General features: G+C 46.3%; 1 protein-coding gene across 12 annotated transcripts in view; it reads right to left on the bottom strand.

Annotated features, from left to right (window-relative positions):
• GPC3 (glypican 3) overlaps positions 1–18000 on the bottom strand; it is a 166412-nt gene extending 148412 nt beyond the window's left edge. For 11 of the 12 annotated variants that reach the window (XR_011150905.1, XR_011150906.1, XR_011150908.1 and 8 more), the window contains exons 1-2: positions 17721–18000; positions 8691–8852 (exon numbers count right to left, since the gene is read on the bottom strand). Coding sequence is in view for 8 of the 12 variants with exons in the window: in XM_069015178.1 (XP_068871279.1) it covers positions 8691–8852; positions 17721–17886 (328 nt within the window). In the remaining 4 variants the exon portion in view is untranslated. Of the gene's footprint in view, positions 1–8690; positions 8853–17720 lie in introns of those variants that run through there. The other variant, XR_011150907.1, reaches the window with a different exon arrangement.
• Between the last annotated feature and the right edge of the window lie 7528 nt (positions 18001–25528).

Raw genomic sequence — 25528 nt, 5'->3', positions numbered from 1 at the left:
TGTCATCCGTCCTCACTGTCTGAGTGGTGTTTTTCACAGATTAATATACTTTCACAGTAGAATGAAAGATTATAAATTGCTAAAATTGATTTCACATCAGTGGTGAAGTCAGAGTGAGTAACACACCTGAGGTGACCCAGTCTGCTCAGGGGAACATGAAACCACAGTGTATTGACAGTTTAATTGGCTCAGCAAGAGTTCATTTCCCTCAGATGAAATGCACCATTGACCATTTTATCACTGTATCTTATTGCTGCTTTAAAAGTGAAGCAGATGACAATCTAGCAAAATGTTTTCATTACAGAGACAGCCCCTGTCTTTATTGCTGGGTGCTGGCTTCCTTCTCCCCTTCCTTCCCAGCAAATGCAAACTAGCTCTTGTTTGCATTTTAAGCACTTTGCAGGATGAGAATGCCTCTATATATCCTTTCAGGACAAGTGATGGAAGATGCTGCTGTGCCCATATCTGTACTGGAACTACAAAGAATAAAACACAAATATTCAATAGCACCAAGTAGTTCCATAAATACCACATTCAAGGGTAACATGACATTTATATCACCTTACTGCAAGCTAAAGAGATGTCATTTGACTGCTTTATAGCGTTGGGAGGCATTTAAAGAACATTAGTACTTGAACTATCAAAAGATGACAACTTGGACCTCAAAAGGTATTTACAGAAAACAGCCCACTTGTGGAAGCAGGAGACGTGAAGGAACAGGGAGCCCTCGTTCCCTGGTTGTCTCAACTCACGCTCCGACAGGGAAAGCAGGCAGAGGATCGTGTTCTGCACACGTGGTTCAGAGCAGATGGGACAGAGGCAGCACCACCACGCAGACGTGGAGGAACTGTAGGAAATGCCACAGGCACTCCAGCAAGGCTGTGATCCTCCTGCAGACCCCCAGCCCAGACACCTCCCCATCCAAAAGGTCTACACTCCCTATGGAGCTGCAGCATTAATTCCAGGGAGCAGCCCCAAGGTGCATGCAGTCAATTCCTCCCTCCCCCTTCAGAAGCACGAAAGCACCATCCATTTCCACAGCAGAAAAGCAGCATCAGAGCTGGCAGGGGACAGCACCCTAGCAGCAGAAGGCACAAGCATCCAGGAACTCCTCCACCCACTTTGAACTGGGGACCCCTAAGCCCAGACACCAAATGCAGTGCTTAAAAACTGCTGAAGCAGCACATAGGTAGTTACAAAAAGTCCCTTATTAACCTCCAAGCCTCATTTCACCGATGAGGGGATGGACACCAGCAGTGTTTAATTGCAGGGAAAAACAGAGGCAGGACACAGGGAGGGATCTCAATCACACACAACTCCCCATTGCTGCACCCCTCAAGCCATGAAGGCTCCAAAAGCAGGGACTAGGGGACCAGGAATATCTCCTACTGCACATTTTACTCCTCCATGGACATGCCAGAGGGTTGCTGCTAAATCTCTGCAAAGGGCATAACACAGAATCTTCCTGCAGCAGTCAATAGATGCATGGAAATGTAGGTGGAAGCATGAGAAGCCATCCGTGAAGGGATGTGTTGCAGAGCTCAAGGGGGAATGCAGGGAAACAGTAGCAAAAGCCAACACCATCCCTCCTGCAAGGAGACACCCCAGAGACACGTGCCAAGTTCTGCATCAACTATGAGCAAGGCTGTCCAAGATGCACCAGAGTTTTGGGAAATCATGGGGAATGGGACCACTCTGATACTGACTGAGGCAGGAGAGAGGGAGCCCAGGCAGGAGGGGAGCCTCACACCTCAAGCTCAGCATCGCGAGGGGCACTGAGAGGCTCCTCTGGGGGAAGCCCCATTCAGCATCCCCAGAGCCCAGTGAGCCGCATGCCAGTGCTGTGCCGGCAGTGAAGCTTCAGGCAATGAGAGGAAGAAACAAAAGCAAAACCAAAGATATTTCAGAACATCCCTTCCCAGTAGCATGCACTGTCATGCAATACTTCCAAAGCCATGGTTTATGTGGCTCAGGAGGGCAGTTTCATGCCCTAACTCCTGCATGATGGATTTTACAATTCGTTAAAGAAACTCATCAATCCTCAACAGTCATTTTTAATGCCCAGAGCCTCCACAAACTCCTGCATTTTGCTGATCCCCCAATTTCAAATAATTTGAAATTGCTGCTGCTATTACAGCTCTGCTCCTAAAGCTAAGCATTATGGCACACTCCAGACTTCCAGCTTCGTATGCTGGTGTAATAAACAGATTAACTGTGATTTATGAACAGTAAGTTCTGGTTATTTGAAAGGAAACATTACCTGCCTAGACCAATTCTGACAGTCAGAGATCTCTCATTATGCAGACATTATTTCCACCTACCCATAATCATTGGTTTAGACCATAGTTTTCAACCTGGTAAATGTATCACCGTAGTTTTCCACTACAAACTTTGTAAATCCAAAGCATCTGGAAGGAAGCCCCACCAAAGGCAGAACACCAGCCTGAACTGACCCAGTGAGACAATTCCTATTTTAAGTACAAGATATTAAAAAAAGAAAATATTAAAGCAACAACAAATTAAAAAGCTTTTGGAGAGAAGAGCCACAGTGGAGACAGGTGCATCACAGAAGGATGCAGCAGGACTCCAGTTAGCAGAGGACTAATTAGGAAGAGGAATGATTAAGATGATACAGAGATCCGTTTCTTGAGCTTATTTACTTGTAAAGGCTAATAAGAGTTTTAATATTCTCTTCCAAAAAAATGTATTCATTTTTTGAGTCTACTCCAAAATGTCAGCTTAATATTTTACAAGCCCACAAGCAGGAGTTGACATTTTCACATGTGCTTTCCACCTGCAGCTACTAAACTGACCACCCCACTCAGGAGACTTTCAAGTCCTGCTAAGAATTATTTTATACATTTATTCAGGTAATCCTAATCACTTTCCTCCTGTTTAGACAAGCTGTGCAACCCTGCACACTGGTTACACAGCCAAGCCCATCCACACACCACAGCTGTGACCTGTTGGTTTCATCTCCCCTCTGCAGGGCTAGTTCAACTCCAAGACCTCCCAAGTCCCAGCACCTCTCACCTCCACATTCAGAAATGGTTATTAATTTTCCAAGCTAGAGACTCCTCCCACTTGCCCCATATCACCTCTTCCCTCCCTCCCCACACTAAGGCCAATGATCTGTAGAACAACACAGTGCTAAAGTCCACCCAAGGCTCGTTATTTCTGCCAGCACCGGAAAGACGTTCCTGAAGTATCAAAACTTAATTGGCTTAAAGACACTGGAGTATTAAACTGTTCGAAATGATAAGAGACAAGCTCTGCTGGGCAGTGCTGGTATCAATAGACTCTTCTTGGTCATTAACGTGCAAAAGCTCCCACCACACAACCCATCTCTTCTCATCTAATTGCTATGTGTATCTTGGATTTACCTGTGCAAGGCATAATTAGTAAAGATAAAATTCTTTATACAGTTAAACCTCTTCAATAGAATAAAAGAAATCTCAGCTCTCTCACCTTGACTCTGAAGTAGTAACAGCGGCTCATGAAAAACTAAAAGCCTTGAAGGATTTGGAATAAGAAACTTGGAGAGACAATCACTGATCTTTTATCTTCCAGACTTCAAGCAGAATCAAGTTCTTCAAAGAAAACCCAATAAAGCCCAGACATTTTCATCATAACAAAATAAATAATTCAGTCATACTTTAGAGGACTCCAACATTAGGATTGGCTATTTGATATATTTGTGGCTTAGGTGCCTCTAAACTGATTAAAGATAACCTGATAGAAGCTTGCAATGTCAAAACTGCCTTCATTCCTGACAGATATGAATGGATAGTGTAAATAACTATAAATAACCAGAATGGCTGCATTTATGCCTAATGGAGGATTTACAGCCTTCAGAGCTGCCTGGAAGGACTAAGAGTTAACAGCTCTGCCTTTATCCTACCACAGCACACAAGGGGAGATGAACTGACATCCTCCCCACAGCACCTGCTCTGCCAGAACTACCGAGGGCCCCATCCAGAGGAGATAAGGAACAGGATTCTCCTACGAATAAGAAAATAAACATGTACAGGCAGGTTGGTTGGTGTTGATTTATTATGGTCTTCCTAGAAACCACTGTGAAACACACATCCCAAAAGCCTCTCAAATCTCTGTAGCCCCTGCAAGTTTTCCCCGATACAGCTTTTGTTATTTTCCAGCTGCCATCTGCAGAAGGGAAGACGCCATTGCCTTTGAGAAGGAACAGACCAGGTCTTCATTTACACCTACAGGCCTTCACCAAGGGGCCCTCAACTGCAGCATCCCAATCAATTTTCCAGTTTGGGTTACTGCACTCCTACTGATGCCATGATGATTTTTTGCTTTTTTTATATATACTTTTTAAACACCCTTTTATATAGCTTTTATGTATCCCCAGTGCTTTTAGCACACATACTTGTAATTCTTTAAATCTGGTAACTTAGCTTAGATCCAATATTCCATTAAGCCAGGAGACCAAACAGTCTGGGGGCCTCGCAGTTGGAGGCCAGAAGGCCCTACACTATCCTGAGAAACCAAGGTCCTCTCTAAAACACATCCTGTAAACTAAGATAGGCCCATCCAGGGGGATATTCCTTGGGGGGGGGGGAATATCACACTATTCATTTAAGCTTCTCATTGGGGAATCTTTCACAGATATGCTAATTTGCAAGGTCTATAAATTGTATACGTGATCTATTGTGTGTGTGCATTTTGGCACATTCCACCTGAACAAAGTGCACCTTAAGGATCCTTAAATAAATACCGAGGTAAAAACCCCTTTTCCTTTAAACCATGTCTGGCTCTTTATTTTAAGACCAGGGAAAGGCAACACTACCTTACCACCATCCAGCACATTCCCAAAGCTCCAGCAGCAATGCAGCCCCACAGGAGCTATTTGGGAAGTGGGTGGAAGGAAATTCTGCACCCACACAAGCATTGGGGCAGCTCAGTTCAGGGTCAGAATCAGCCACACAATCTCACAATTTATGCCACTGCCAGGAGAAGACAGAGCAGCCACTGACACACTCCAACAGCCCCTTGTTTGCACCACATGGAAAAGTCCCTCCAGGATGGGACTGGCATCAACAGAAGAGGCTGCAGAAAGGCAGCAAGAGATCCTGCTGAACACTTATTTGAGCAATCACTTAAAATACTGAAAGCAGTTCTCCCCAGGAGCTCAGTGTGCAGAAGCAGTCCCTCGCAGTCAGCTCTCCTGTTCCTGCTCTTCTCACTTGATTGAGGGGGGACATTACCAGAAAGTCTGACATAAAGAATGGGTGTAGATGCTCCTCTCCTCTCAGAGGTCCTTCTGTGCTTGTGTTGCCATCTTTCCACTTTTTAAAGTGCCTTTTCCCTTGAACAAAGAACTGGGAGGAACATACCACAAAAGCTGCAAGTGAGCAGTTGCTAAAGGTTTAGTTTTCCGTTATCCATAGAGCAATGTGGCCAATATGCAGGGCAAGAAATTAAGTGACCATTCAAAAGCATATTCCCAAGCTTGGGAAGCAGGAGAAATCAGACTGATAAACATGCACACAAGCCAACCCCAGGGAACAGAGTTCCTTAGTGAGGGGAAGGACAGATGAAGAACCACAATGGTATTTTCCTGCTCAAGTTTACCTTTCACAAAGTTGAGCTATTCAGATTTAATATTTAGGAAATCAGTAGAATTCATTGAGGGTTTTTTTTTTTTGTTGTCATATTTTCAATAGGAAAAGACTAGATGGTGGCAGGACCAGAAATTCCCCCACTGAAAAAGCAAAGATCTACCAGAAGAAAAAGAGGGGAGAAAGCAAACCATAGGCAAGGTTCTCATCGTTCTCTCCAGAAGGTGAGTTGGACTAACTACTGGTTAGTTTGCATGAGAACATTTAGCAATACTAAATGTCACGTGACAAAAGACAGATGAGCAGTTCTGAGGTGATGGGATACATCCAGCTTCAGAGCTGAGAACCCCAACCAGGAGGTGCTCACACGGGCAGGTACCAGCATGGATACACCAAGGGAAAGTGAAAAAACTGCCCGCAAAAAAAAATCCTGGAGTAAGATTAACTGCAGTCGTGGCAGCCACAATCCATTTTAACACTGTCAAATACAGCAAGTTTCCAAAAGATTAAATCACTACTTAAATCATCTTCATAATTTTAAAAAATGCCTGCAAGATAAGACCAGATGCTAATTGTACCATTTAAATTTAGTGAATGGAGGATTTTTTTGGTTGGGATTTTTCCTTCTTAACTGCAATAAAGAAAAGGCCCAAGGGTCTAAAACTAATAATCTAATAAACTTTGCTAAGTGAACATTGTAACAGATAGGCCTGGATGAGATTTCCTGTAAATGCCAGACAATTTCTCTTGATATTTATCAGCAGAGATGCTGCTCTAGCTTCAGCAGGAAGAAATTAAATTTGGTGCAAAATAATAACATCTAGGTGAGATTCTGCTTGTCAGACTAGCAATCCCTTTAGATGCCAGGGTAAAAATAATAAAATTAACTCTGGAGGATTTCACATTTGTGTTTTTAATACGAGTGGTTGGGCTGCATTCCATACCCACACATTTCCCCTCCCTGGAGACAGCTGCAATTATCCATCCTCTGCACTGGGTCCCCACACTGGGGGTCTGACCCAAAGCAAGACACATTGGGAGCTCTCTTCCCTGCCAGAGCACATCTCACAGCTGGCACTGCTTTCAACTATCTCATTCCTGCAGTCCCAATTCCCAAAGCCACAGGGAATCTGCCCAGGACCTGCAGGAGATGCTCAGGGGCCACTCCAATGGTGGTCAGGGGCTGCTCTTCCCTGACCATTCCAGCATCCCCCAAAAATCTGAGTGCCCTGCACAGCCCCAGTCACAGCCCTGCCAGGGGCATCCAGCACAGTATCTATAGCTGGAACAGCCTCTGGCACTGCCATCAAAATACTCTTAAGCAAGCAGCAATCAAAAGATCAACCTATTTAAAAGTGTTCTTCTACATACTTTCAGACTAATTTTAAAGACAACAAAAGTAAATGGTGTTCAAAGTCTAATGAACCATCCTTCCAAGTCTAAAACACTTTATACAAGGTAATCAAACTGAGCTCCTCAATGGTTCCAGCTAGGAATTCCTCCTCTGCAATGGGATTGCAAACGATTATTAGTCACGAGCTTTTTCATAAGCAGAAGTGGTCAGAAACTGTTCATTAAATGCTTTTCTTCCCCACCACCAAGAATGGCAAGTCCACATACCAGGGCTTCTCAGAATAACTTCAGCTTCAAAATCCCATCACAGGTCTCTGGGCCAGGATGCAAATAACAGTTTAAAAAAAAGGCGGGGGGGGGGGGGGGGGGGAAAGGGGGGGAGTGGAATATAATAAAATCAAAGCAAGGGATTCAGCTCTCTCCAGAAGAGGCAGAAAGTTCAGAGCCAGAGCACCCAGCTGCTGTGCGCAACCTGCAGTACCACAGGGTGTCATTCCCACACACAATAAAAACTAATGTTGCAGTTTCTGTCAAATGGAAAGGAGGGAGGCAGACACTTTGTATTCCACCCAGGTTATTCACCATTTCTGAAGCTGGTCCACATTTCCAGTGCCTAGGAAACCATTCACTCATTAGTTTTACTCCATTCTGGTTATTAGAACTGGAACTTAATGGTAACTGCATTAAGAATTACTGGGGGGAAAAAATTTGCTGTTATCCCCTCAGCAATTCATTTGATCTTACATAGAGAAAAACAACATATTAGACTTCATCAGTCAGTTGTGGCCCAGAACAGGGCTCTGCCCTGATCTCACAGGCTTCAGCAGGCCTTGGGTCTTGCTATTAGTGAGGCATAAACAAAAATAAATCAATTATTCTGCAAAAATATCACCAGGAAGGAAAAAACACTTGGTTGCCCATGACTGCTTTTTTAAATACAGGCAAAAACACCATTACTACAGAATGATGGAACCTCAATAGGACAGCACTCAACAAATAAGCAGTCATTTCACCGCACAATAACCATGGATGGAATAAGTTTTGCTTGTGTAAAGGCCCTAAAAAGATGATTGCAGATTTAAGTGGCACAAACTAGTGTGTATCCACACTAAAAAATATTCCAAGATTCATTTTGCAAAGAAAAAACAAGCAAACAAACAAAACCATCATGTTATCATTAGAAAGAAAGTTGTCCCAGACAGCAGGGCATCAGGTCACCAAGCATTCAAATACCCCCTGGGGCACCAGGGACCACATTTGGGAACCAGCAGCCTCTGCCACCTTTCCCACAGAATAACCAACTTTGTTGTGCAGTGGATAACAATAACAATACACACAGTTGAGGCAGATCTTACCAAGCATTACACTGAGGTGACAACCAGATCATATCTCTGCAACCTGTATTTTGGGACTGACAGAGTCAGACAAGTCAATACTTGCACACAGGTTTTAATTCTTGGAGAAGTGGTTTATTTTTGAGGTTTTTTTAATTTTCACCTCAAGAAGTTTAGTCTTTAAATTTCCATTCATTCTTACAGCTGCAGGAATATTTAGGACAAACCCTGCAGAGTAACCATACAGCAAACCAGGTGTATTACTAATCATAAACAAGCATATATAATATTAACAAACACATGAAAACAAGTGAACAGAAAGCTTCCAGCCATCTCACTTCCAATTGCCCAGTGCTGAGGAAGAGGAGCAGAAATGCTGTCTCCTCTTGCACGTGACTGGAGCATCCCCAGCACTCACCTTGGAAGACAGCAGCATTCTGGATGACAAGGAATTTCAGCTCCACACTGGCAGACTGCAGCAGCTGCTCCATTTTCAGGCGGGCGGTTGCCTGGTACTTCTCCTCCATCTTCCTCGAGCAGCACGTGGAGCCCTTTGGGATACATACCTGCAGATCAGTCCCTGGAGAGGCACAAGAAGAGTAGAAAATTTACATTAGGAGATGAAATTGCTTGGAGTGGAGAGGAAACCAACTCCAAGCATCAGTACGGCTGCAATTACTGTTTGGGCAAATTGATGACATTTCTGGAATTTGTCCTGAGCAAGCAGCTTGGCCAAAGGAGAGGACTGATAAGGCAGAGCCCAGATTGCTGAGCAGTGGCCCCCAAGAGCTGTGCTTGCCTGCCAGCACAGTGCTTGCTTCAGCTCCCACACACTCCATGCACTGCTGTGCTGGTGCCGAGCAGAGCGATCCCAAGCCTCGCCCTGCTGCCTCCTGTGTGCCTACAGCACACCAGTGAGGAGTCACAGGCAGGCCGAAAAGTTAAGAGTGGGAGGTGGAAAATGGAGACAGGATTTGAGGCTCTGTATTTACAGTGAATAGAGCAATGTATGTAGTACATCAAGGAGCATATTCTTGTAATTTGCATGAAGACTTAAAAGTAATTTGAAATGTAACAGTGCTATTTGCCTGCAATTTCTACCCTTCTGTATCCCCAGCAACCGTAATAGCAGAAGGACACAACTATAGTGATTTACTTGGTTTTTTAGTGCTGACTTTTAAATTGTACCACTAATGTCCCCATCCCATGCTTCCTCCACTGCAACAGGCAAAGCTCAAGGCCTATCGCTTCACTTGTGGACATCCCACTGCAGAGGGACAGATTCTGAGGGTGCTCTGAGCACTGCACAAGGCAAGAGCCTCTTCAGCAGCACCTTGATTCATTCACCAAGATGGGACAAAAGCCAGGGGACAAAGACCAGAGGGACACCACTTGCTCTGGAATCTCCAGCACTGCTCTGTGATGCTAAACTTCTTTTTTGACATTCCCAAAGCATTTATTCATGGAGAAAGTATACAACTTTAAGAAAAGTGTTGTTAGCTAAAAATAGATAAAATTTAGGGAAAAAAATAGAAATCTTTCTAGGCTCAGACAACAGAAAATGAAACAAAAGAGCTGGAAGTAGCAGCAAAAAAATGTCTCATCTTCAATCAACTTTTAAGAGCAAACTGAGGCCCCAAACACACAACCAGAGCAACAAGCTCATTTCAAAGCAAACAGCTCTCATGCAAAACACATCTAATCTGATGCTGCTCTTAGAAACTGAAACAGCAAACAACAGCTCAATTAAAAACAGCTATCCAGGGTCAAAGAATAGCCAGAACCTCACATTTCAGCATCTGCCACCCAAACTGCATTGTGCCCAAACCAAAAGCAGCTCCCTGCTAGGTTCAGCACTGCCAAGATCCAGGATGAGGAAGCAGTCCCCAGGCCAGTGACCAACAGCCCTGAGAGAGTGAAGGCTCCTCACACCTCTTGGCCCTCACTCTGCCTTCCTGCTTGTTATAAAGGGTTTTTTCCTCAGTAAAAGCTACTTTGGTAATTTACATCTTTGCTCTGGAAGGATTATGCTTCCTTTCAGACTCTTGTGAAGGAGAGGAGACAGGAACCTTTTACGACATCCACTCTCTCCCTAATTACTAGGAAGTGTCAAAAGTCACTTTTGCAAGGGTAGTCTAGAAGAACAAGATTAATATTAATGTCAGTTCAATCATGTGCCTCCTGAAGAACAGTCATGCACAGTGCCAAGGGAAAACCAGTTGTCAGGGCTCAGGAGCAGCAACAGCAGAAATCCTCCTCCCTCCAGCCCTGTCCCTTCACCTGGCACAGCATGGGAAAAGGAACATGAAACACTTCATCTACAGCACACATTGCATGTGAAGAAAGGAGATTTAACCAGTGCAGGTCCTGCTGTGGCTGAAAAAAAACCGCATTGTAAAGGGGGAGAGAGGGGTCCAAACTCCCATCCTGGCTTGCCACTGCACTGGTTTCCCATTCTGCAAAGCAGGATGCCCAACACAAGTCCTTTCCTCGAGCCCTCTGACACAGACACAGAACCACCAATATCTGAAGCTCGAGCCTCAGTGGTTCATGAACTCATCCACCCCAGAGGAGCACAGCGACAGGTATTTCATGCATTGAAAAAATAAAAGGGACCAAAAAACCACATAACAGCAAGATACTGCATTAATGAGAGAAGCAGTTACATAACAGCAATTTAAAGAGGTTTTTTAAAGTCAAACTCAACTCAATTTACACCGCAAAAAGGCTTAGCATGGTCTCTTTAACACTACAATACAGCCATAAATTTCTTTTTAATACAAAGCTTATTTCCTCCTACATTTATTATATTAGGACACATTTCAAATTATAAAATAAAAATCCTTCCATGATTAATGGAAATACCAATATAGAAAACCTGAGTGTTGGCAATTAAGAGGTCTCTGCAAGTTAAAGCCAAGGATAGGAAGCAGCAAGGTCATCTATTCACATCCCATCCTTCTTTTTAGCAATTAAGCCCAACTCTCCCCTTAAATAGATTTTTATTTTTGTGCAGTAAAAAGAAAGACACATGCTGTATCAGAGCAATCACAGAGGAGGAGGAAAAAGCCTGGCAATTAACTCAGCTTAAAATGTTTTACAGAGACAGCCAACTAACACCAATGACCACGATAAGAAATGTCATGGTAAACACAACAGGACAACAGAGGCAGGGCAGGCTCTTGAAAGGTACCAGGGACAAGGTTCTTGGCACAGTGCTGCTACAGAGGGATGAGGAATGGAGGCCTGACTCCCATCTGCCAGCTCTTTTCTGTGTATGGCTTTCCCAGATGGTGAGCTGGCTCAAACACTCCCATCTCCAAGTCCCCCAGGAGAAATAAGGATGGGAGGTTTTGATGCCAGTCCCTCAGGAGCCACTAACCCACCCCACTGACCTCAGCCCCAGCTGACACAGATGAAACAGAGACAAAACCTTTAGACCTGCAACTGTATTTGGGGTTTATTTGTGCCATTGCTTGAAGGAGCCTCTTCTGCACTCAAGCTGCAGCACCCCCAAGAGCCCAAAGGGCCCGGGGGCTGTGCAAACCATGTGTTGTTCTCCAGAAGTGTGAAGGATGAAGAGACACAAATACCTGGGAACACTCAGCAAGCCCACAGACCAGACATGAGCAATAAATGAATTAAGGTGCCACACGTTTCTGGCTCAAAAAAAATGCATGGAAAAGGTCCTGTGAGTCATCAAATCATACCTCTGCCTCCCAATCCACCCCCTCTCAGCATTTTATCTAACACAAACACCTCCAGCAATACTCCAGCTTGTGAGATAGCAAAGCCTATTCTGCTGCCTAATGGCCCTTACTGTTAAGACTGTTTTCATCTCCCAAGCTACACAACCCCTTTTTTTTAAAGTTTCAAGTCATTACACCTTGTAATGCCAGTCTCAGCCCTTGCAAACAACCTTCTCCTTTTGCTATAAATCACTACAAACTCATTTTCAGAAAGAAAGTGTCCCTCAAATTACTGCAACCATTTTATTAAATTGCATTTGGATGCTCACATACCAATCTTTGCAAGATTAGTGAGATTATGAGATGCCAAGCACAGCAGCCTGACCCTCTGATACCCAACTCCCATGGATGAGAAGGCACTGGCTGCAGCCCCTTCCATGGGTGCAGGAATGCCAGGCACCATCAGAGCTGTGCCATTTATGCCATCTTGGGGAACAGTAGTGTAAATGCTCCAGCAATTTCGCATACGCTCCCAGCTGACAGAAATAAACTCTAAAGCTGCAGTAATTTCAGTAGCACCCTGTCTCTTCCTCCTCCTGACAGAAAATTTTTACTGACGGACGGGTAGCAGTGACTTTAAACCATTACATTTGACTTTGATGTACAATTATTCCCGCAGATAGGTGGTTAGTACAGCAGAAGTGAAAATAATTTCAGTAGATTAAATGTCAAAAATAAAAACCCTCAAGATCATCTATGGGGAGTTGTGGACTCCTTCACAAGGCTGAAGGATTTTCCTTTGATTTTAAGCATTCCAGGATAGCTTCAACCCTGTCATCAGATACAGGCAGACAAGCTGTGCACACTGGGGCACATAAGCCTTCCCACCCAGATCCAATGGCAGCTTAAATCAGATTAACATTCCCCCCAAATTTACCCCAGGCACTGCCAAAATAAGAACCTCTCCCTGCTTAACATTACATTCCTGCAGCCTCCTCCTGTGTGAGGGGGCTCTGCTACGCCATGCAGTGGCACCTTCGCCTTCTGCAGTCTGGAAATGTCAGAGGAGTTCCTCCCACCCTCTTAACTCACCAATTTGTTAATATTACCTACAAGAAAGATGCTGGTTTGGGTCAATTTGCCTCCTCCAATTGTTTTACAACCAGCATCATGCTTTAAATAGATAAAAGCAGTGACTCAACATTTAAATGTAGAGGATTTCCCTCCAGCTTTTTCAATACTTTTTAATAAAAACTTTTAGATTAAGTGATTAGGGGTTTGTACATCTGTCAGTGCCTTTTAATGCTCAGCATTTGGGGGGAGGAAAAGGAAATGCAACTGTTTAGAAACCAGAATCCATATTTAATGCTGATCTTTCTAAAACCTAATTAAAGAGATATAAATTATAAACCAACCTCATTCAATAGGTGATTTAAGTTGGAACAGTATGGGTACTACATGGGATATTTATTACTGCTTAATTACCCTTTATTTTCTATTCCATCTTGTGTTTCACAAGGCCATCTGACTCTGGATTCCTCCCCTGGTGTTACAATGTTGGCCAGATGATTCTCATGCAAATCTAACACTCTATAAAAACACATCTTTTCAAAGAAAACATTACAGAGAAAAATATGTTTTACAGAGCAAAAGTTTCCTCCTAACAAATGTACAAATGTATCAACACTGTCATCAATGGAGTTAACTTTCGGCACCCACTCCCCACACAGATTTATTACAGTCACATGCACACATCCTACAGCCATTCCAAAGACTGGGAAGGACACTCTTCAGGATGTTGTTAAAGTTAACCCCTGGGAAAAAAAAATAAAATTAATGATCTCACTATAAAACCACTGCCTGGGGAAGTTGCTAGATTTTAGGGTTTTGCTTCTGCTCTCTTAACTATCAAGAGAGCAACTTGCAGGCCTGAAATAATTAAGAACAGAAAACTCAATTATCTAGTAAACTGAGCTCTTAAACTACCGTGCTTAGCTAAATGGAAAGGCTGCACAGGGAGGAGCATCATTAGTCCCACTCAGGAAAAAGAGAATAAAAGAGCAGGAGTACAACGGGAATAAGCTCATGAGCAAAGGCGCATAGAGACCAACGGGAAGAGTTGGGTTTTCTAATTTTTAAACTGTATGTTGGCACACACCAGCTGCCAAAAAAAAAAAGAGAAAAGAAAGCTTGACATGCTTAGCCAGCCACTTGTAAAGCCTTACACCTCAACTCCAAAAGGTTAATCTCCTATTTTCTTAGGGTGAATCCATATTTGCTTCCATCAAAGAAAAGGAACAAAAAGCTGTAAATAACAACTTGCTGTGGGAGAAGGAAACAGACCCGCCAGCAGATATTTCTGTCAAGATAAATATTCCTCAGTTTTCCATTGTCCCAGAGCGGAGACATCCATCCCCTCTCCTCATCCTGCCAAGGCACCAGCTCACCCCTTCCCCTCTAACCACATGCACCAGCATGAGGAGCATCACCACCAATACAGAGAAACCAAAATGGCAAAAAGGAGAGAAAAGCAGAGCAGGAGAAATGGAAATTCAAGCTGCTGTTTATAGATAGGAGAAATTATGCAGAGAAAAGGCAAATGGAGGAAAAAACTAAGACAGGCAACATAGGGAAAAGAGAATTTAGTTATTACTGTACATGAAGCTACCCCAACACAGAACCACAGGCTGGTTCAGGAGCTGGCATTCAGTCTCATCTTCATCAAAACTTAGGAAAAGCACTCTCCCATCACCCTGCCTTCACTCCTCCCCAGCACAAGATCTCTGATCCAGCTCCAATCAAGATGTTGCCATGAATTACATCCTCCCACCCCTCGGAACAGTCAGCTGCATCTGACAGTAGTTAGGCCATGCTGTTCCCCACCTCTGAGCATGCTCCACAGTGACAAAAACCTGGTCCCCAGACTGCAGAACCGGAGCAGACCAAGATTCTCACTGCCTGGTGCATGCCTGCAGCTAGAATTACTCCCAGAACATCAATACTGCTCACAAAACAGCATGACACTTCCCTCACATTTATCAGAATTGCCTTTTTTTTTGGTTTGTGTTTTAATTAGAAGTGTGGTCTCTGTCTACTTCAGAGCTCTCCTACAGAGAGTGCTGTGCCAATGTCCCTCCAGCCCACGCACCACTGATGTGGTAAAACTGAGCTGTGGGACATTTCTCCTGTGTGTGTTGCAACTCAGCAGCATTTCCACTACTTAGTCCTTCAGCCACAACTGCTCATAATGCAAAATGGGTCTTCCAGAAACAATTGTTTTCTGTTTGTGACAAAACAAAAAAAAAAAAAAAAAACACCACATTTTAAATAAGTTGTTCAGCTTTAGTTTCTCCAGGTGGTAGGGAAAGGTTCTCAGAATTGATTCCATGGTGACTTGTGGCTGGGAACTCTGAAACTTTTTTTAATTGACAGATGTATGAAAGGAAGAAAAGCAATAAACAGATGCCTGGAAAATAGTCCTTGAGTGATGTTCACCTATTACAGAGATTTATGCAGCTGCTACTAGGAGAAGCAAGTGCTCTAAAGTGTAATTACCAAACAGAGTCATGCAAGATGGGCCAGATCCAAGGTATAAGCAAGCAGTCATTGCTTTAATTATGATCAAGTTTATGTACTTAGGCAAATGTAAAATCCACTTTCGATTTGATATGTGGGAACTTTATCATCATAACAAGATGGAAGCATTCACTTGAAACAGCCCTGTTACGAGGTATTGATCCAGCTCCCCACAGGCTCTGCAGAGAGGCAGAGGGCTCCTTACTCCCCCTGACTATCAGGGATGTAGCTGGGGCTCACAGGGGAGCAAAAGCACAAGAGAGAAACCCCAGCAACCTGAACCCTGCTGGGATGGGAAGATACCAGGGCAAAAACACCCACTGCAATCAAGCCAGGCCAGGCTACAGGATGCTACTGGTTTCTGGGGAAGGACCAATCACGTTGCAGCATGGCAGCCCCAGCAGCACCTCAGTACAATGGGAGTCATCCTCCAGGAACCTGCTCACCCCTCGATCACCTCCCTGGAGTATGTAAAAACATACTAAGTAAAGTTACTTAGGAATCAAAGCAAGAATTTCACTGACTTTCAAAAGAAACCTTCCCTTCCTTCTGACAAACAGAATTTGTCAATTCAGTGGTGATAAGAGCAGCTCTTTCCCTTTCCTGCAACTCTTCATGCAAACATGTCACTGGAAAGTATTTCCAGTGCCTGTTCCTTACTGACCAGGAGACCAAGGCCCTCTGGGACAGAAAGAGATGCTGTTCCTGCAGCTAGTCTGAAAGGAGCATTAAGTGTCAAAATCTATATGAGAAGGGAATGTAGGTAGTGACAGGAAAGGTACACTCTCATGTCTAAACTCCCCTTATATCTCTCACAGCTCTTGCTAAGCTGAGGCATTGCTACAGTCCTACAGACCACAAGACTTGGGATTTGCACCAGCAGCCACAACATCTTACATTCCCAGCCCTGGGCACCCCATTTTCCCCCTTCCTCTCCTGTGCTGCAGCAGATCGCTGCTGAAGGAACTCTTGTGTTTCTGGCCTGTGCGACACCAAATGCGAGAAACATAACTCAACGCATTGTTATTAGAAGCAGCCACTGCTAGCGATGATCTCATTGCACCTCCCCTGCCTGTCACGTTTGCCTGTTACCTCTTCCTTTTCATACTTTGATCATAAGCTTTTCAGGGCAGGCGTTCTCCGTTGCGTATTGAACCCAACACAACAGCACCAAGCTCTCCAGACAGCTCCGTAACGCAGCCATCAAAAGTGATCCGTTTGTGTACTCATACTCCCAGCACACAGCCACCCACCCGGAGCAGCCGACATTCCCTAGCTCCCAAAAAGCTACAGAAGATCCTTTAAAAGGCAAAGAATTCAAGTATTTCACTTACATTTTAAAATAGGAATGAGGCATATATACAGAAAGCAGCCTTGCAGGGCGTAGGTGGTGAGGCACCCACCTGTAATGGGAACTGCACAGCAGAGTAACACCTCTCCCAGATCTATCGCAGACTCCCACTGCGCCTTCACATCCCGCACAGCACCCGCACAGCCCGAGGCAGCCACGCTGCCTCTTTCCAGCCCCATCCTCTGGAGCTGCGGCAGACCCCGGGCTCGGGCTGGGATGAGGGTTTGGATGCTCTCAGAGCAGCCTTACAGAGCGGGATTGCCTCGGACCCTGGCACACCTCGCGCTGTGGAAAGTAGCTCTGGCGGACCCGGGACCTGCAGAGACGTGACGGGCGCGCGGAGCCTCCGCTCGCCGGCGAGGACACCGCGAGCTCCCAAGGACCTCACACCGGACCCCCGACAGCGGCATGCGCGGACGGGGCCAGCTGGTCCCTCCAGCAGCGCCGCGGCTCTGCCCGACAGCTCGAGCTCACCTCGGCCACCCGGGGTGAAAGACCCCCCTGAACAAACCGAGCGCAATAAAGATTCGCTCTCCAGCGGGTTCCCATTACTGCGACGTAATCACAGGCTTCGTGTTATCCCCATATCCGAGGCGCCGAGCCCGGCGGTCAGCGGCACGGAGCGGCCGGGCAACCCCTGCCGCCGGGGGAGGGGAGCTCCTCGGGGAAGACCGGGCAGCCCGCACCCGGCTCCGCAGCGTCCCGCAGCCGCACAGCGACCCCCCCCCGGCTCGGGGCGCTGCAGCCGCTTCGCCCCGCACCCGAACAGCCCCGGGTGAACCCCAGGGAGGGGATGACAGCCGGCTGGACACCACGGAGAAGGCGATCTCACCTGGCACGGGGCCCTCGGGGACCCACTTGGCTCCGGGCTGCAGCACCTGGAAGGCGGTGCGGACCGGGAGGCAGGCGGCTTCTCCCGCCGGCTGCGCGGGCCCCGGAGCACCGACCAGCACGGCTGCCAGCAGCGGCAGCAGCAGCGCTCCGCTGCTCCCCGACATCCTCCCAGGCCACCGGGGCGCTCCTCTACGCGCTGCCAGCGGGCATCCCCGCCGTGCCGGGATGCGCCGGGACTGGGAGCAGCGGAGCGAAGCTCAGCCCCGCGCCTCGCTCTGGGGGCCCCGGCCCCGCGCGCACCGCCCCGCCCCGCCCCGCCCCGGCCCTAATTGGTGCCCGCCCCCCGCCCGCGGGAAACTCGCCCCGCGCGTGGCACCGCCCAGGCGCTCATTGGGCCCCGCGGGGCTGCCCCGCCCCCCCCCCGCGCCCCTGCGCGCCCTCCCGCCCGGCAGCAGCCCCGGCGCCAGCGCCGCTGCGGAGGGGCGCGGGGTGCGCAGCTTCGCGGGCTCACGCCGGGCTGAGCGCTGCTCCCGGTGTCCCCGCGATCGCTGCCTGTGTGGTGCAGACCCTGCGTAGCTCCGCGCGCGCACTTGGTGTGGGATGCGGGACGCGCGACGTGCGGTACCTCGTTTGCACGTGTTGCTTGAGTTCATAGTGCTGCACTGCGAGTGAATAGAGCGTCTCTTAAGCCCTCGCCAGCCCCGGATGGGGCTGCAAGGGAGAGCAAAGTTCCCCACTCTGCAGCAAACCCTTCCCATAAGGTGGAGGGACGGAGTGGGACTCACCTGGAAACCCTGCCATGAGGGGGGAGTGGTGCTGAGTGCAGGGCCATCAGCATCACTGAGCCCCCTAGGGCAGCACTCAAGTCTGGATAGCCCAGTCTCCAGAACGCTCAGGAGTGCCACGAGTCTGGGGTGCTGTTGGGTGTGCGCACGACAAATCACCAGAGGAGCTACACTGGAAACGGGCAGCTTTACACGAGCAGGTTGTATTCTTCCAGCAGGAGCATTTCTGCACCACTTTCCAGATGGAGTTCTTGGGAACACCTCGCTCACTGAGCTGAAGGTCCCCCGGGGTCTCACAGTCTTGGTCAGATTCTGTGTCTCCCAGCTGAAAGGACATTCCAGCTCCATCTCAACCAGCAAAAGACCCTAAATACCAAGATTGCACCCTCAGCTGGAAGGGGCCCATACTGCTCATCGCTCAGCAAGCAGCTGTGCAAAAGGAAGCAAGAAGGTGGGGTGAGGAAAGGGTCTATTTAAAACAGCAAGGACCACATATGAAAAACTGCCAAAACAGTGTTTGCCCCAGCAGTCTCCTCACTGCTCGCCCCCAGCCTGCACCATGCACAGAAAAACAATGACAGAGCAAGTGCAAGCAGAAGAACAGAAGAAAAATCTATTAAAAATTTCCCATGCAAATGCAGGATCAAATTATTGCTAATGGCTCACTACCAGCTCTTTTTCACTCTGAAATTTTGAACAGGGATGAAAAATGGAAGTCCAAACTGTATATTTGTTCTAGGAAAATGCCTGCCAGGGAGAGATTGTTAAAATATATTATGGATACGTGTCTAATAAGCTGGAATGTGCAACATGTCTCATTGGTTAATGGATTGTCGGAGCCTGTTGCTGTCCGCAGACTGCACTATTTATTATCCCTTTATTGTTTCTATTAAGCATGACTGACAAAATTCCCATTAACCGGGCAGCAAAAAGTCCCACTTTGCAGGAATTCAGAGAAACCCAGAAATTTCATTTTGTTCAGAGGTGTAGGTGCTCCACGATGCAAATTGTGCCTTTCAGCAGAGCAAAAGGTGGGCATGCGGTCAATGATATGGATGAAGAGTCATCCTTTACCCATTTTCATTTCTCCTGGTGCCTTACATGGAATACCAGCACACAGGCTGCAGCTGATACGAGCCACATCACACCAGATAGCTACCACACCTCTTCTGCATCTCCTTCATTGATTTGGTGATGGATTTGTTATGTTTATGCAACAGTTTCGGGTACAGCATTGTATTAGGTCAGGAATCAATTGGACTGAATTGCAGAACACAAAGCCTGGTATTTGAAGCACTCCTTTATATACAATATTGTAATCTGTATTATGTTTATGGCCTGAATTACAGTTGTCTAAAAGGCATTCAAGCATCTCCTGTGTTCATCTGCAAGCCTGCTGTGTGTATTTCATTTAAGTACAGGGAGCTTGTGCTGCTCCAGGTAAGTGCACAGATATTGTCAAGCAAGCCATTAGAGCAAAGAATTACACACAGCACCAAATAGGTGCCATTGAGGTATCTCTGCTCAGATGAGGGAGTACTTTAGGATTTCAAGCAAATTAGAAAACAACATTACTGCTCTTTACTGGATCTGGCTTCACAGTGGGATCTGACATTATCTTGACAATGACTCCCAGCAAAAATAACGTTTATTTATCAGCAAGGAGATGTGTCAAAAGCAAGTTAAAGCTTCTAAAAACATGCAACAAAACTAAGTGGCAGCCCTTTCTTTCAGTCACTCTTCTAGGTTGTACCCAAAATCCACTGGCAGGAAGAAAGAGAACTTACATTTTAACTGAAGACTTTCCCTAATGGAGTGATTTTCACTCATTTTCCCTAGTTTTCACTCCAGCATTACTGACTTTTCTTGAGGTAATAAAGTCTAGGATGCATCTAAGTGGAAATAAGGGGTGAATCCCATCCCATCCATGGACCAACAATACTGTCATGCTCTGTAGCACCTCCAGCCCCAAGCCCAAAGGATGCTCTCCCGCCGCAGTGTCTGCAGAAGCATTCCCAAGGTGACAATTGCAGACTCTCTGATATCCATCAGGACTGCAACATCAGCCCCATGAAAATCTGAAGCTATTTTCCTGAGCACAGGCACATCCATATGGCTTGTCCTTTTAATATGAGGGTAGCAAAGTGTGCAGGTTTGTCCTGGAGGAGAAAGCAGAAGACTTGCTTTATCAGAGGCAAAGTCACTGGGCTAGTTGTCTGCCAGCAGATGTAGTAAGAGCCAAGTCCTTGTCTCATATCCAGGATGATAATTTCCCTTGTTACAACTGCTCACACCATAAAAAATTCACTTAATAATCTACCTACCTCGAGCCTGCGAGTAATGAGAGGCAGGATCGTGTGTAGCCGATTTTCTCAAATGCTCTTATGAAGTTCTCCACTGGGAAAACCCTGAATCAATTAAACACCAAGGAGAGATGTAGGAGAGGGATTCATACTCCCCAGTAGATGCTCACCAGGTTATAAACACATTTTACTTACTCTGTGGATTGGATGGATGAGCTCCATGGGGACAAGGCCAGCTGAGCCATGGCTATAACAGAGGAAATCACCTTGGGGCAGGGGAGAAGGGAAAATCCTGGAGCATCTGTTGACATGTCTGCATGTTTTTGGTACATACCTGGCAGTCTACATGGGCATGTTTGGCCTGGATTTCTCATCCTTGCTGTTCTCCTGTTGTGTTGTCTATGGCACAGCTGCATCGCTTGAGATCTTGTAGGTCCTGCTGGAGCCAGGAGCTGCAGGCAATGATATCTCCCTGTCAAAATGGCCCTTCCCATCTTATTCTGCACCCTGCAGAAGGTGCACTTTCAGGCTTTCATAACCATTTGTGGAGGAGGAAAAGGGATAAGCTCTTCACTATATAACAGTACTCACACATAGCCTGCTGGAAAAAAGAAAAGTGCATTTGCCGTAGGGCACTGGGAGAAATGATGGATTGCCAGGTAGAAGACATCCCTTCCCACTTTGGCAGGATATTGTATTCTGTGTGCCATACAGGAATGCTGATGGATCCATAAAGCATTAGCCTTTTCCTCACCCTAAAAAGCAGTGGCTGATAAATCACTCACTCTCTGGAGTTTGTTGGGAGCAGATCACACAGCAGAAACAGGGAAGCCTTCAGAGAGATACATCACTTAAAGACACTGCAGATGCCAATAGGGCTGTACATCAAGAATGCACAGACAAATCACTTTCCCTGTCCAAAATGAGATACTTCAGACCTAGAACTTTTTTTCCAAGTATCTACTGGTTTCAGTCACACATCAGAAATGTCTCCCAGCGCCTTGGAAAATCTCTGCGCTCCAGTCCTAGAGATCTCCTCTTTTTTTACAAAGGGTTTGAAAAGTCTTCTCTCCCATTAGACACAGAACTGCAGAATATTTCATGGGATAAAATCCCATCCAGATCCAAACTTCCCCAAACAAGCTCTTAACTGTGGATGAGGCACAGGTTTTCAGGGGGCAGCTGGCTGTATAGCTAACCATGCAGTCACCTGAAGGATTTTGCATCTTTTGTAAAATTAAAAGTGCACAGACACAGTTGGTGTGGCTCAAAAGCTCCTCCACACACCTTCCATCTCTGGAGAACCCAAAGCACAGCATAAAACAATGAAACATGCAGTGTGCTGGAGTTAGGGCCACACTGGCAGTGGGATGCAGCCATCAGGGAGGATGGATGCTCATAGCACTCCTCACCACTGCCCAAGGTGCAGTACCCCTCTCTTCTCCAGCACCTAGCAAGTGGGGCTGAACACTGGCAAAGCTCCCAAGTACAAGAGAATCACTTGAGATGCAGCTCTGCAGAGGGAATTAAACAGAAGAGATGGGAGAAAGCTATTCCCCATGCACTGCTGCCTCCGCTGTGAGCACAGGGCAGACATTTCTCAAGATGATATTTTCATTTATCATCTTCTGGTGATTAATCAACAGAAGAGGCGTCGCTGGGAGACAGCCCAGAAGGGATCAGCCCAGAGCATTCACCTATGGAAATAAAGTGCTGCCAACAAGTACCAGCCCAGGGCTGCCACACCATGGGCATCACACTCACACAGAGAGGTGGGATGTAAAACCACAGAGCTGTGGACTAGCTCTGCACAGTGGGAGCAGCCCAACAGCTTCGGGGCAGACACGGGGGACACTCTGGATATAACTCCAAGGAGATGCAGTACTCCCAGTGCCCTGCACAGGCTCAACAGCACACACAGGCTCTGGAGCTGCTGGAGCAAAGGTGATGTGGTGCACAGTGCAAGGTCAGAAGGCAGAGTCAGACTGGACCTTTGCAGTCCAGGCAGACCAGGCAGACCAAGTAAGAGCTGTGGGGCTGCACATGCTGACAAAGTCTCATTGTACGATGAGGAGAGCACACAGCTCTGAGATGGGATTTACAGCAGAACCAGTGGAAATTATATTGAATATATATCTTTTTCCCAGTCCAAAGGAGGCCACAATGTATTCAGGTGCAATTCCTGGAGTGCTTTCTTCATGTGCAGTGGCACTACAGTAAAACTTGACTTATGCCTTATTAAATTATTTTAATGCTTAATATTATATGCAAAAACTCTGTGAAGAGACATAATAGAGGACTATTTCTGCTGGGCTCATGCAGAGGCTGTCTCCAGTCGCATGGTAATGAGGCACTTCCAAAGGTATCAAAAGTGTTAGACATTTTGTGGGTAAAAGAGTGGATGGGTGACCCAGTGTCAGCTTTTATACCCAATAATTCAATAAATTGAAGGGACACAGAGTTCCTCTCCCTCACCAACACAGATCAGGAGTCATTGCCAGAGCCAGTGGATTTGGAGAAGCCCCAGCAAGCACCAAGTCCCAGCAAAGGAGGAGGCAGGAGTCCCAGGCAGGATGGCTCTGGGGCTGCCAATGGGCTAGTGAGGTGCTCAGCCACTGTGCAGCAGGATAGGCGCTACCTCTGCTAGTTGACATGTCCCTCTCCAGCATCTTCTTCCTCTCCCTTCCTCCCTCTCAGGCTTCTCTCTCATTAAGGAAAGGTCACTGCACAAAATTGCAAGGAGAAAAAATTGCAAGCCAAAGGAGTTTCTGTTTTTACAGCCACTTTCTTCAAATACCCACCAGGCCCCTGGGGTTTTTGTGAGCCTCATCCTGCAGAAGGGAAGTGCCTGACGTTCCCCTGTGTACGTTCTGCTCACAATGGGGCTCAGAACTGTTCTATCCCTCTCTGCTGCAGACACCTCCTGCTCCCAGAGGCTCACTTGGCCTATTGGAGCTTTTCCTGCCCCAGGTCTCCCATCAGAGATGTAATGTCTGTGCTGAGCACAGCTGTGTCCCAGAACCCTTCTCTGCCTGGGAGGTGAAGGTTCCACAAGGTGTGCAGAGTTGTCCCTTGCCATCAGCAGCTCCCTTATCATTTGTCCCTCCAGCCCATCCCCTTGGGAGACCACAGCCTTGCACTGACTATTTTTTGTCAGCTGCATTCATAGCCTGACCCTTTGTGTCGGTTTGGACAAATTTGGAGGAAAATATCCTCTGATAGAAGGCAGGTTACAACCACTCCTCCCCCACCAGGTTCAGAAAAAAAAGACATTTTCCTCAGAGGAAAGCGAAAGAGATAAAAAAACTTTTATTTAACAAACACACAGGAAAAGGAAAATAATGCTAAATAATGAAACCTCTCGCTGTGGAGAGAAACCTGGGAAGATTTCAGAGTCCTTCTGTAGGTGCGGTCTCTCTCCTCCTCCTCGGAGGTGGGTCCATGTGGGCCCACCTCCAGGGCCTTGGTGGAAAATTCTCCTGATGTGTTCTGATGTTGAAACAGTCCAGAAGAGAAGGGAAAAACCGAAGTCCCAGGAAAACAAAGTTCAACTCTCCATGTCCCTCCAGAGAAAAGGAGCCGAAAGCTGGCTGAAAAGCAAGAAGGGTGCTTCCTCTGCTCTTGCTGCTGCAGCAGGACGCAGAGGAGTGTGTATCTGTGTCCTTGAACAACTGTTTTGAAAAGTTTGATCAGTTTTTTTCTCTCCCCCCTCTCAGGCTCAGTTTAAAGGCACAGAAAAGCACAAAGTTAATTTCTTGGCATAGAGCAGTGATAGGGGATACACATCATAAAGTCACCCCAAGACACCCTTCCAGAGGTGATGGCAGCAGTAGCTGCCCAAGAAGCCACCAAGTACTCCTCATGGATGGCTGGGCTCAGAGCTCAGCACACCTTGGACTTTTCAGAATTAGCATCCTCACTTGCATTTGTGAGGATATTAACAGATCTCAGAGGGCTTGGCTATTAAGATTGCATCCTTCTTGCACAAGCCAAATATTAATTTAATAAAAGAACCTAGTAAGATTTAACACTGGTGTATTTTAAGGCATTTCCCAAAGAACAACTAGTTATCCTGCTGGGCGCTTAGGCAGGTTCACTGCTCTGTGGAGGAGGACAGTTTATCGACAGAAGGGAAGTTTTGTTTTAAAAGGAGCCTCACTAAACATTCACATTTATCTCATTTCCAATCAGTTAGAATAATGAACCACCTTACACAGAGAGATTTATTTTGTTTTTAAATGCTAAACATTGTTGCATACAATGCATAAATGTCAGACCTCTCAAACAATTCTTTGGGGATTTGGTTTATATTATTACTATTAAACATGAGGCAGAAATTGAGAAGCAGGTAAGTGTGATGCAGATGTAGTTTCTCCTTACTCCCCCTGTTCTTTAAGTAAGACTGCAAAACCCACCAGAGCTACAGATGTCTCAAGTAGAAATTCTCCCCAAATACAGAAATCACTGTGCGAGCATGTTACAGGAGCAGGATGGGAAAGAAAGGGAGAACAAGTCACTGTGCTCCATCCACTGGTCCATGTTATGACTCTGGTATAGGGCACTTCAAAGATTTTCCATAAACTCAGGGATTAGTGCAAGTAGGTCAAAACTTCTCATTAATGAAGAAGGAACAAAGCTGTTGACAAATGACTCCAGAGAGCTTAGCCAGCAATGGAAAAAGCAAATAGAAACAAACCCAGGCTTGTTATTTTTAGTGC

The sequence above is a fragment of the Aphelocoma coerulescens genome, chromosome 4A (assembly GCF_041296385.1).
Source record: "Aphelocoma coerulescens isolate FSJ_1873_10779 chromosome 4A, UR_Acoe_1.0, whole genome shotgun sequence".
NCBI lineage: Eukaryota > Metazoa > Chordata > Aves > Passeriformes > Corvidae > Aphelocoma > Aphelocoma coerulescens.
The sequence above is the reverse complement of the archived record's forward strand: the minus strand, read 5'-3'. Positions and strand labels throughout refer to the sequence as shown.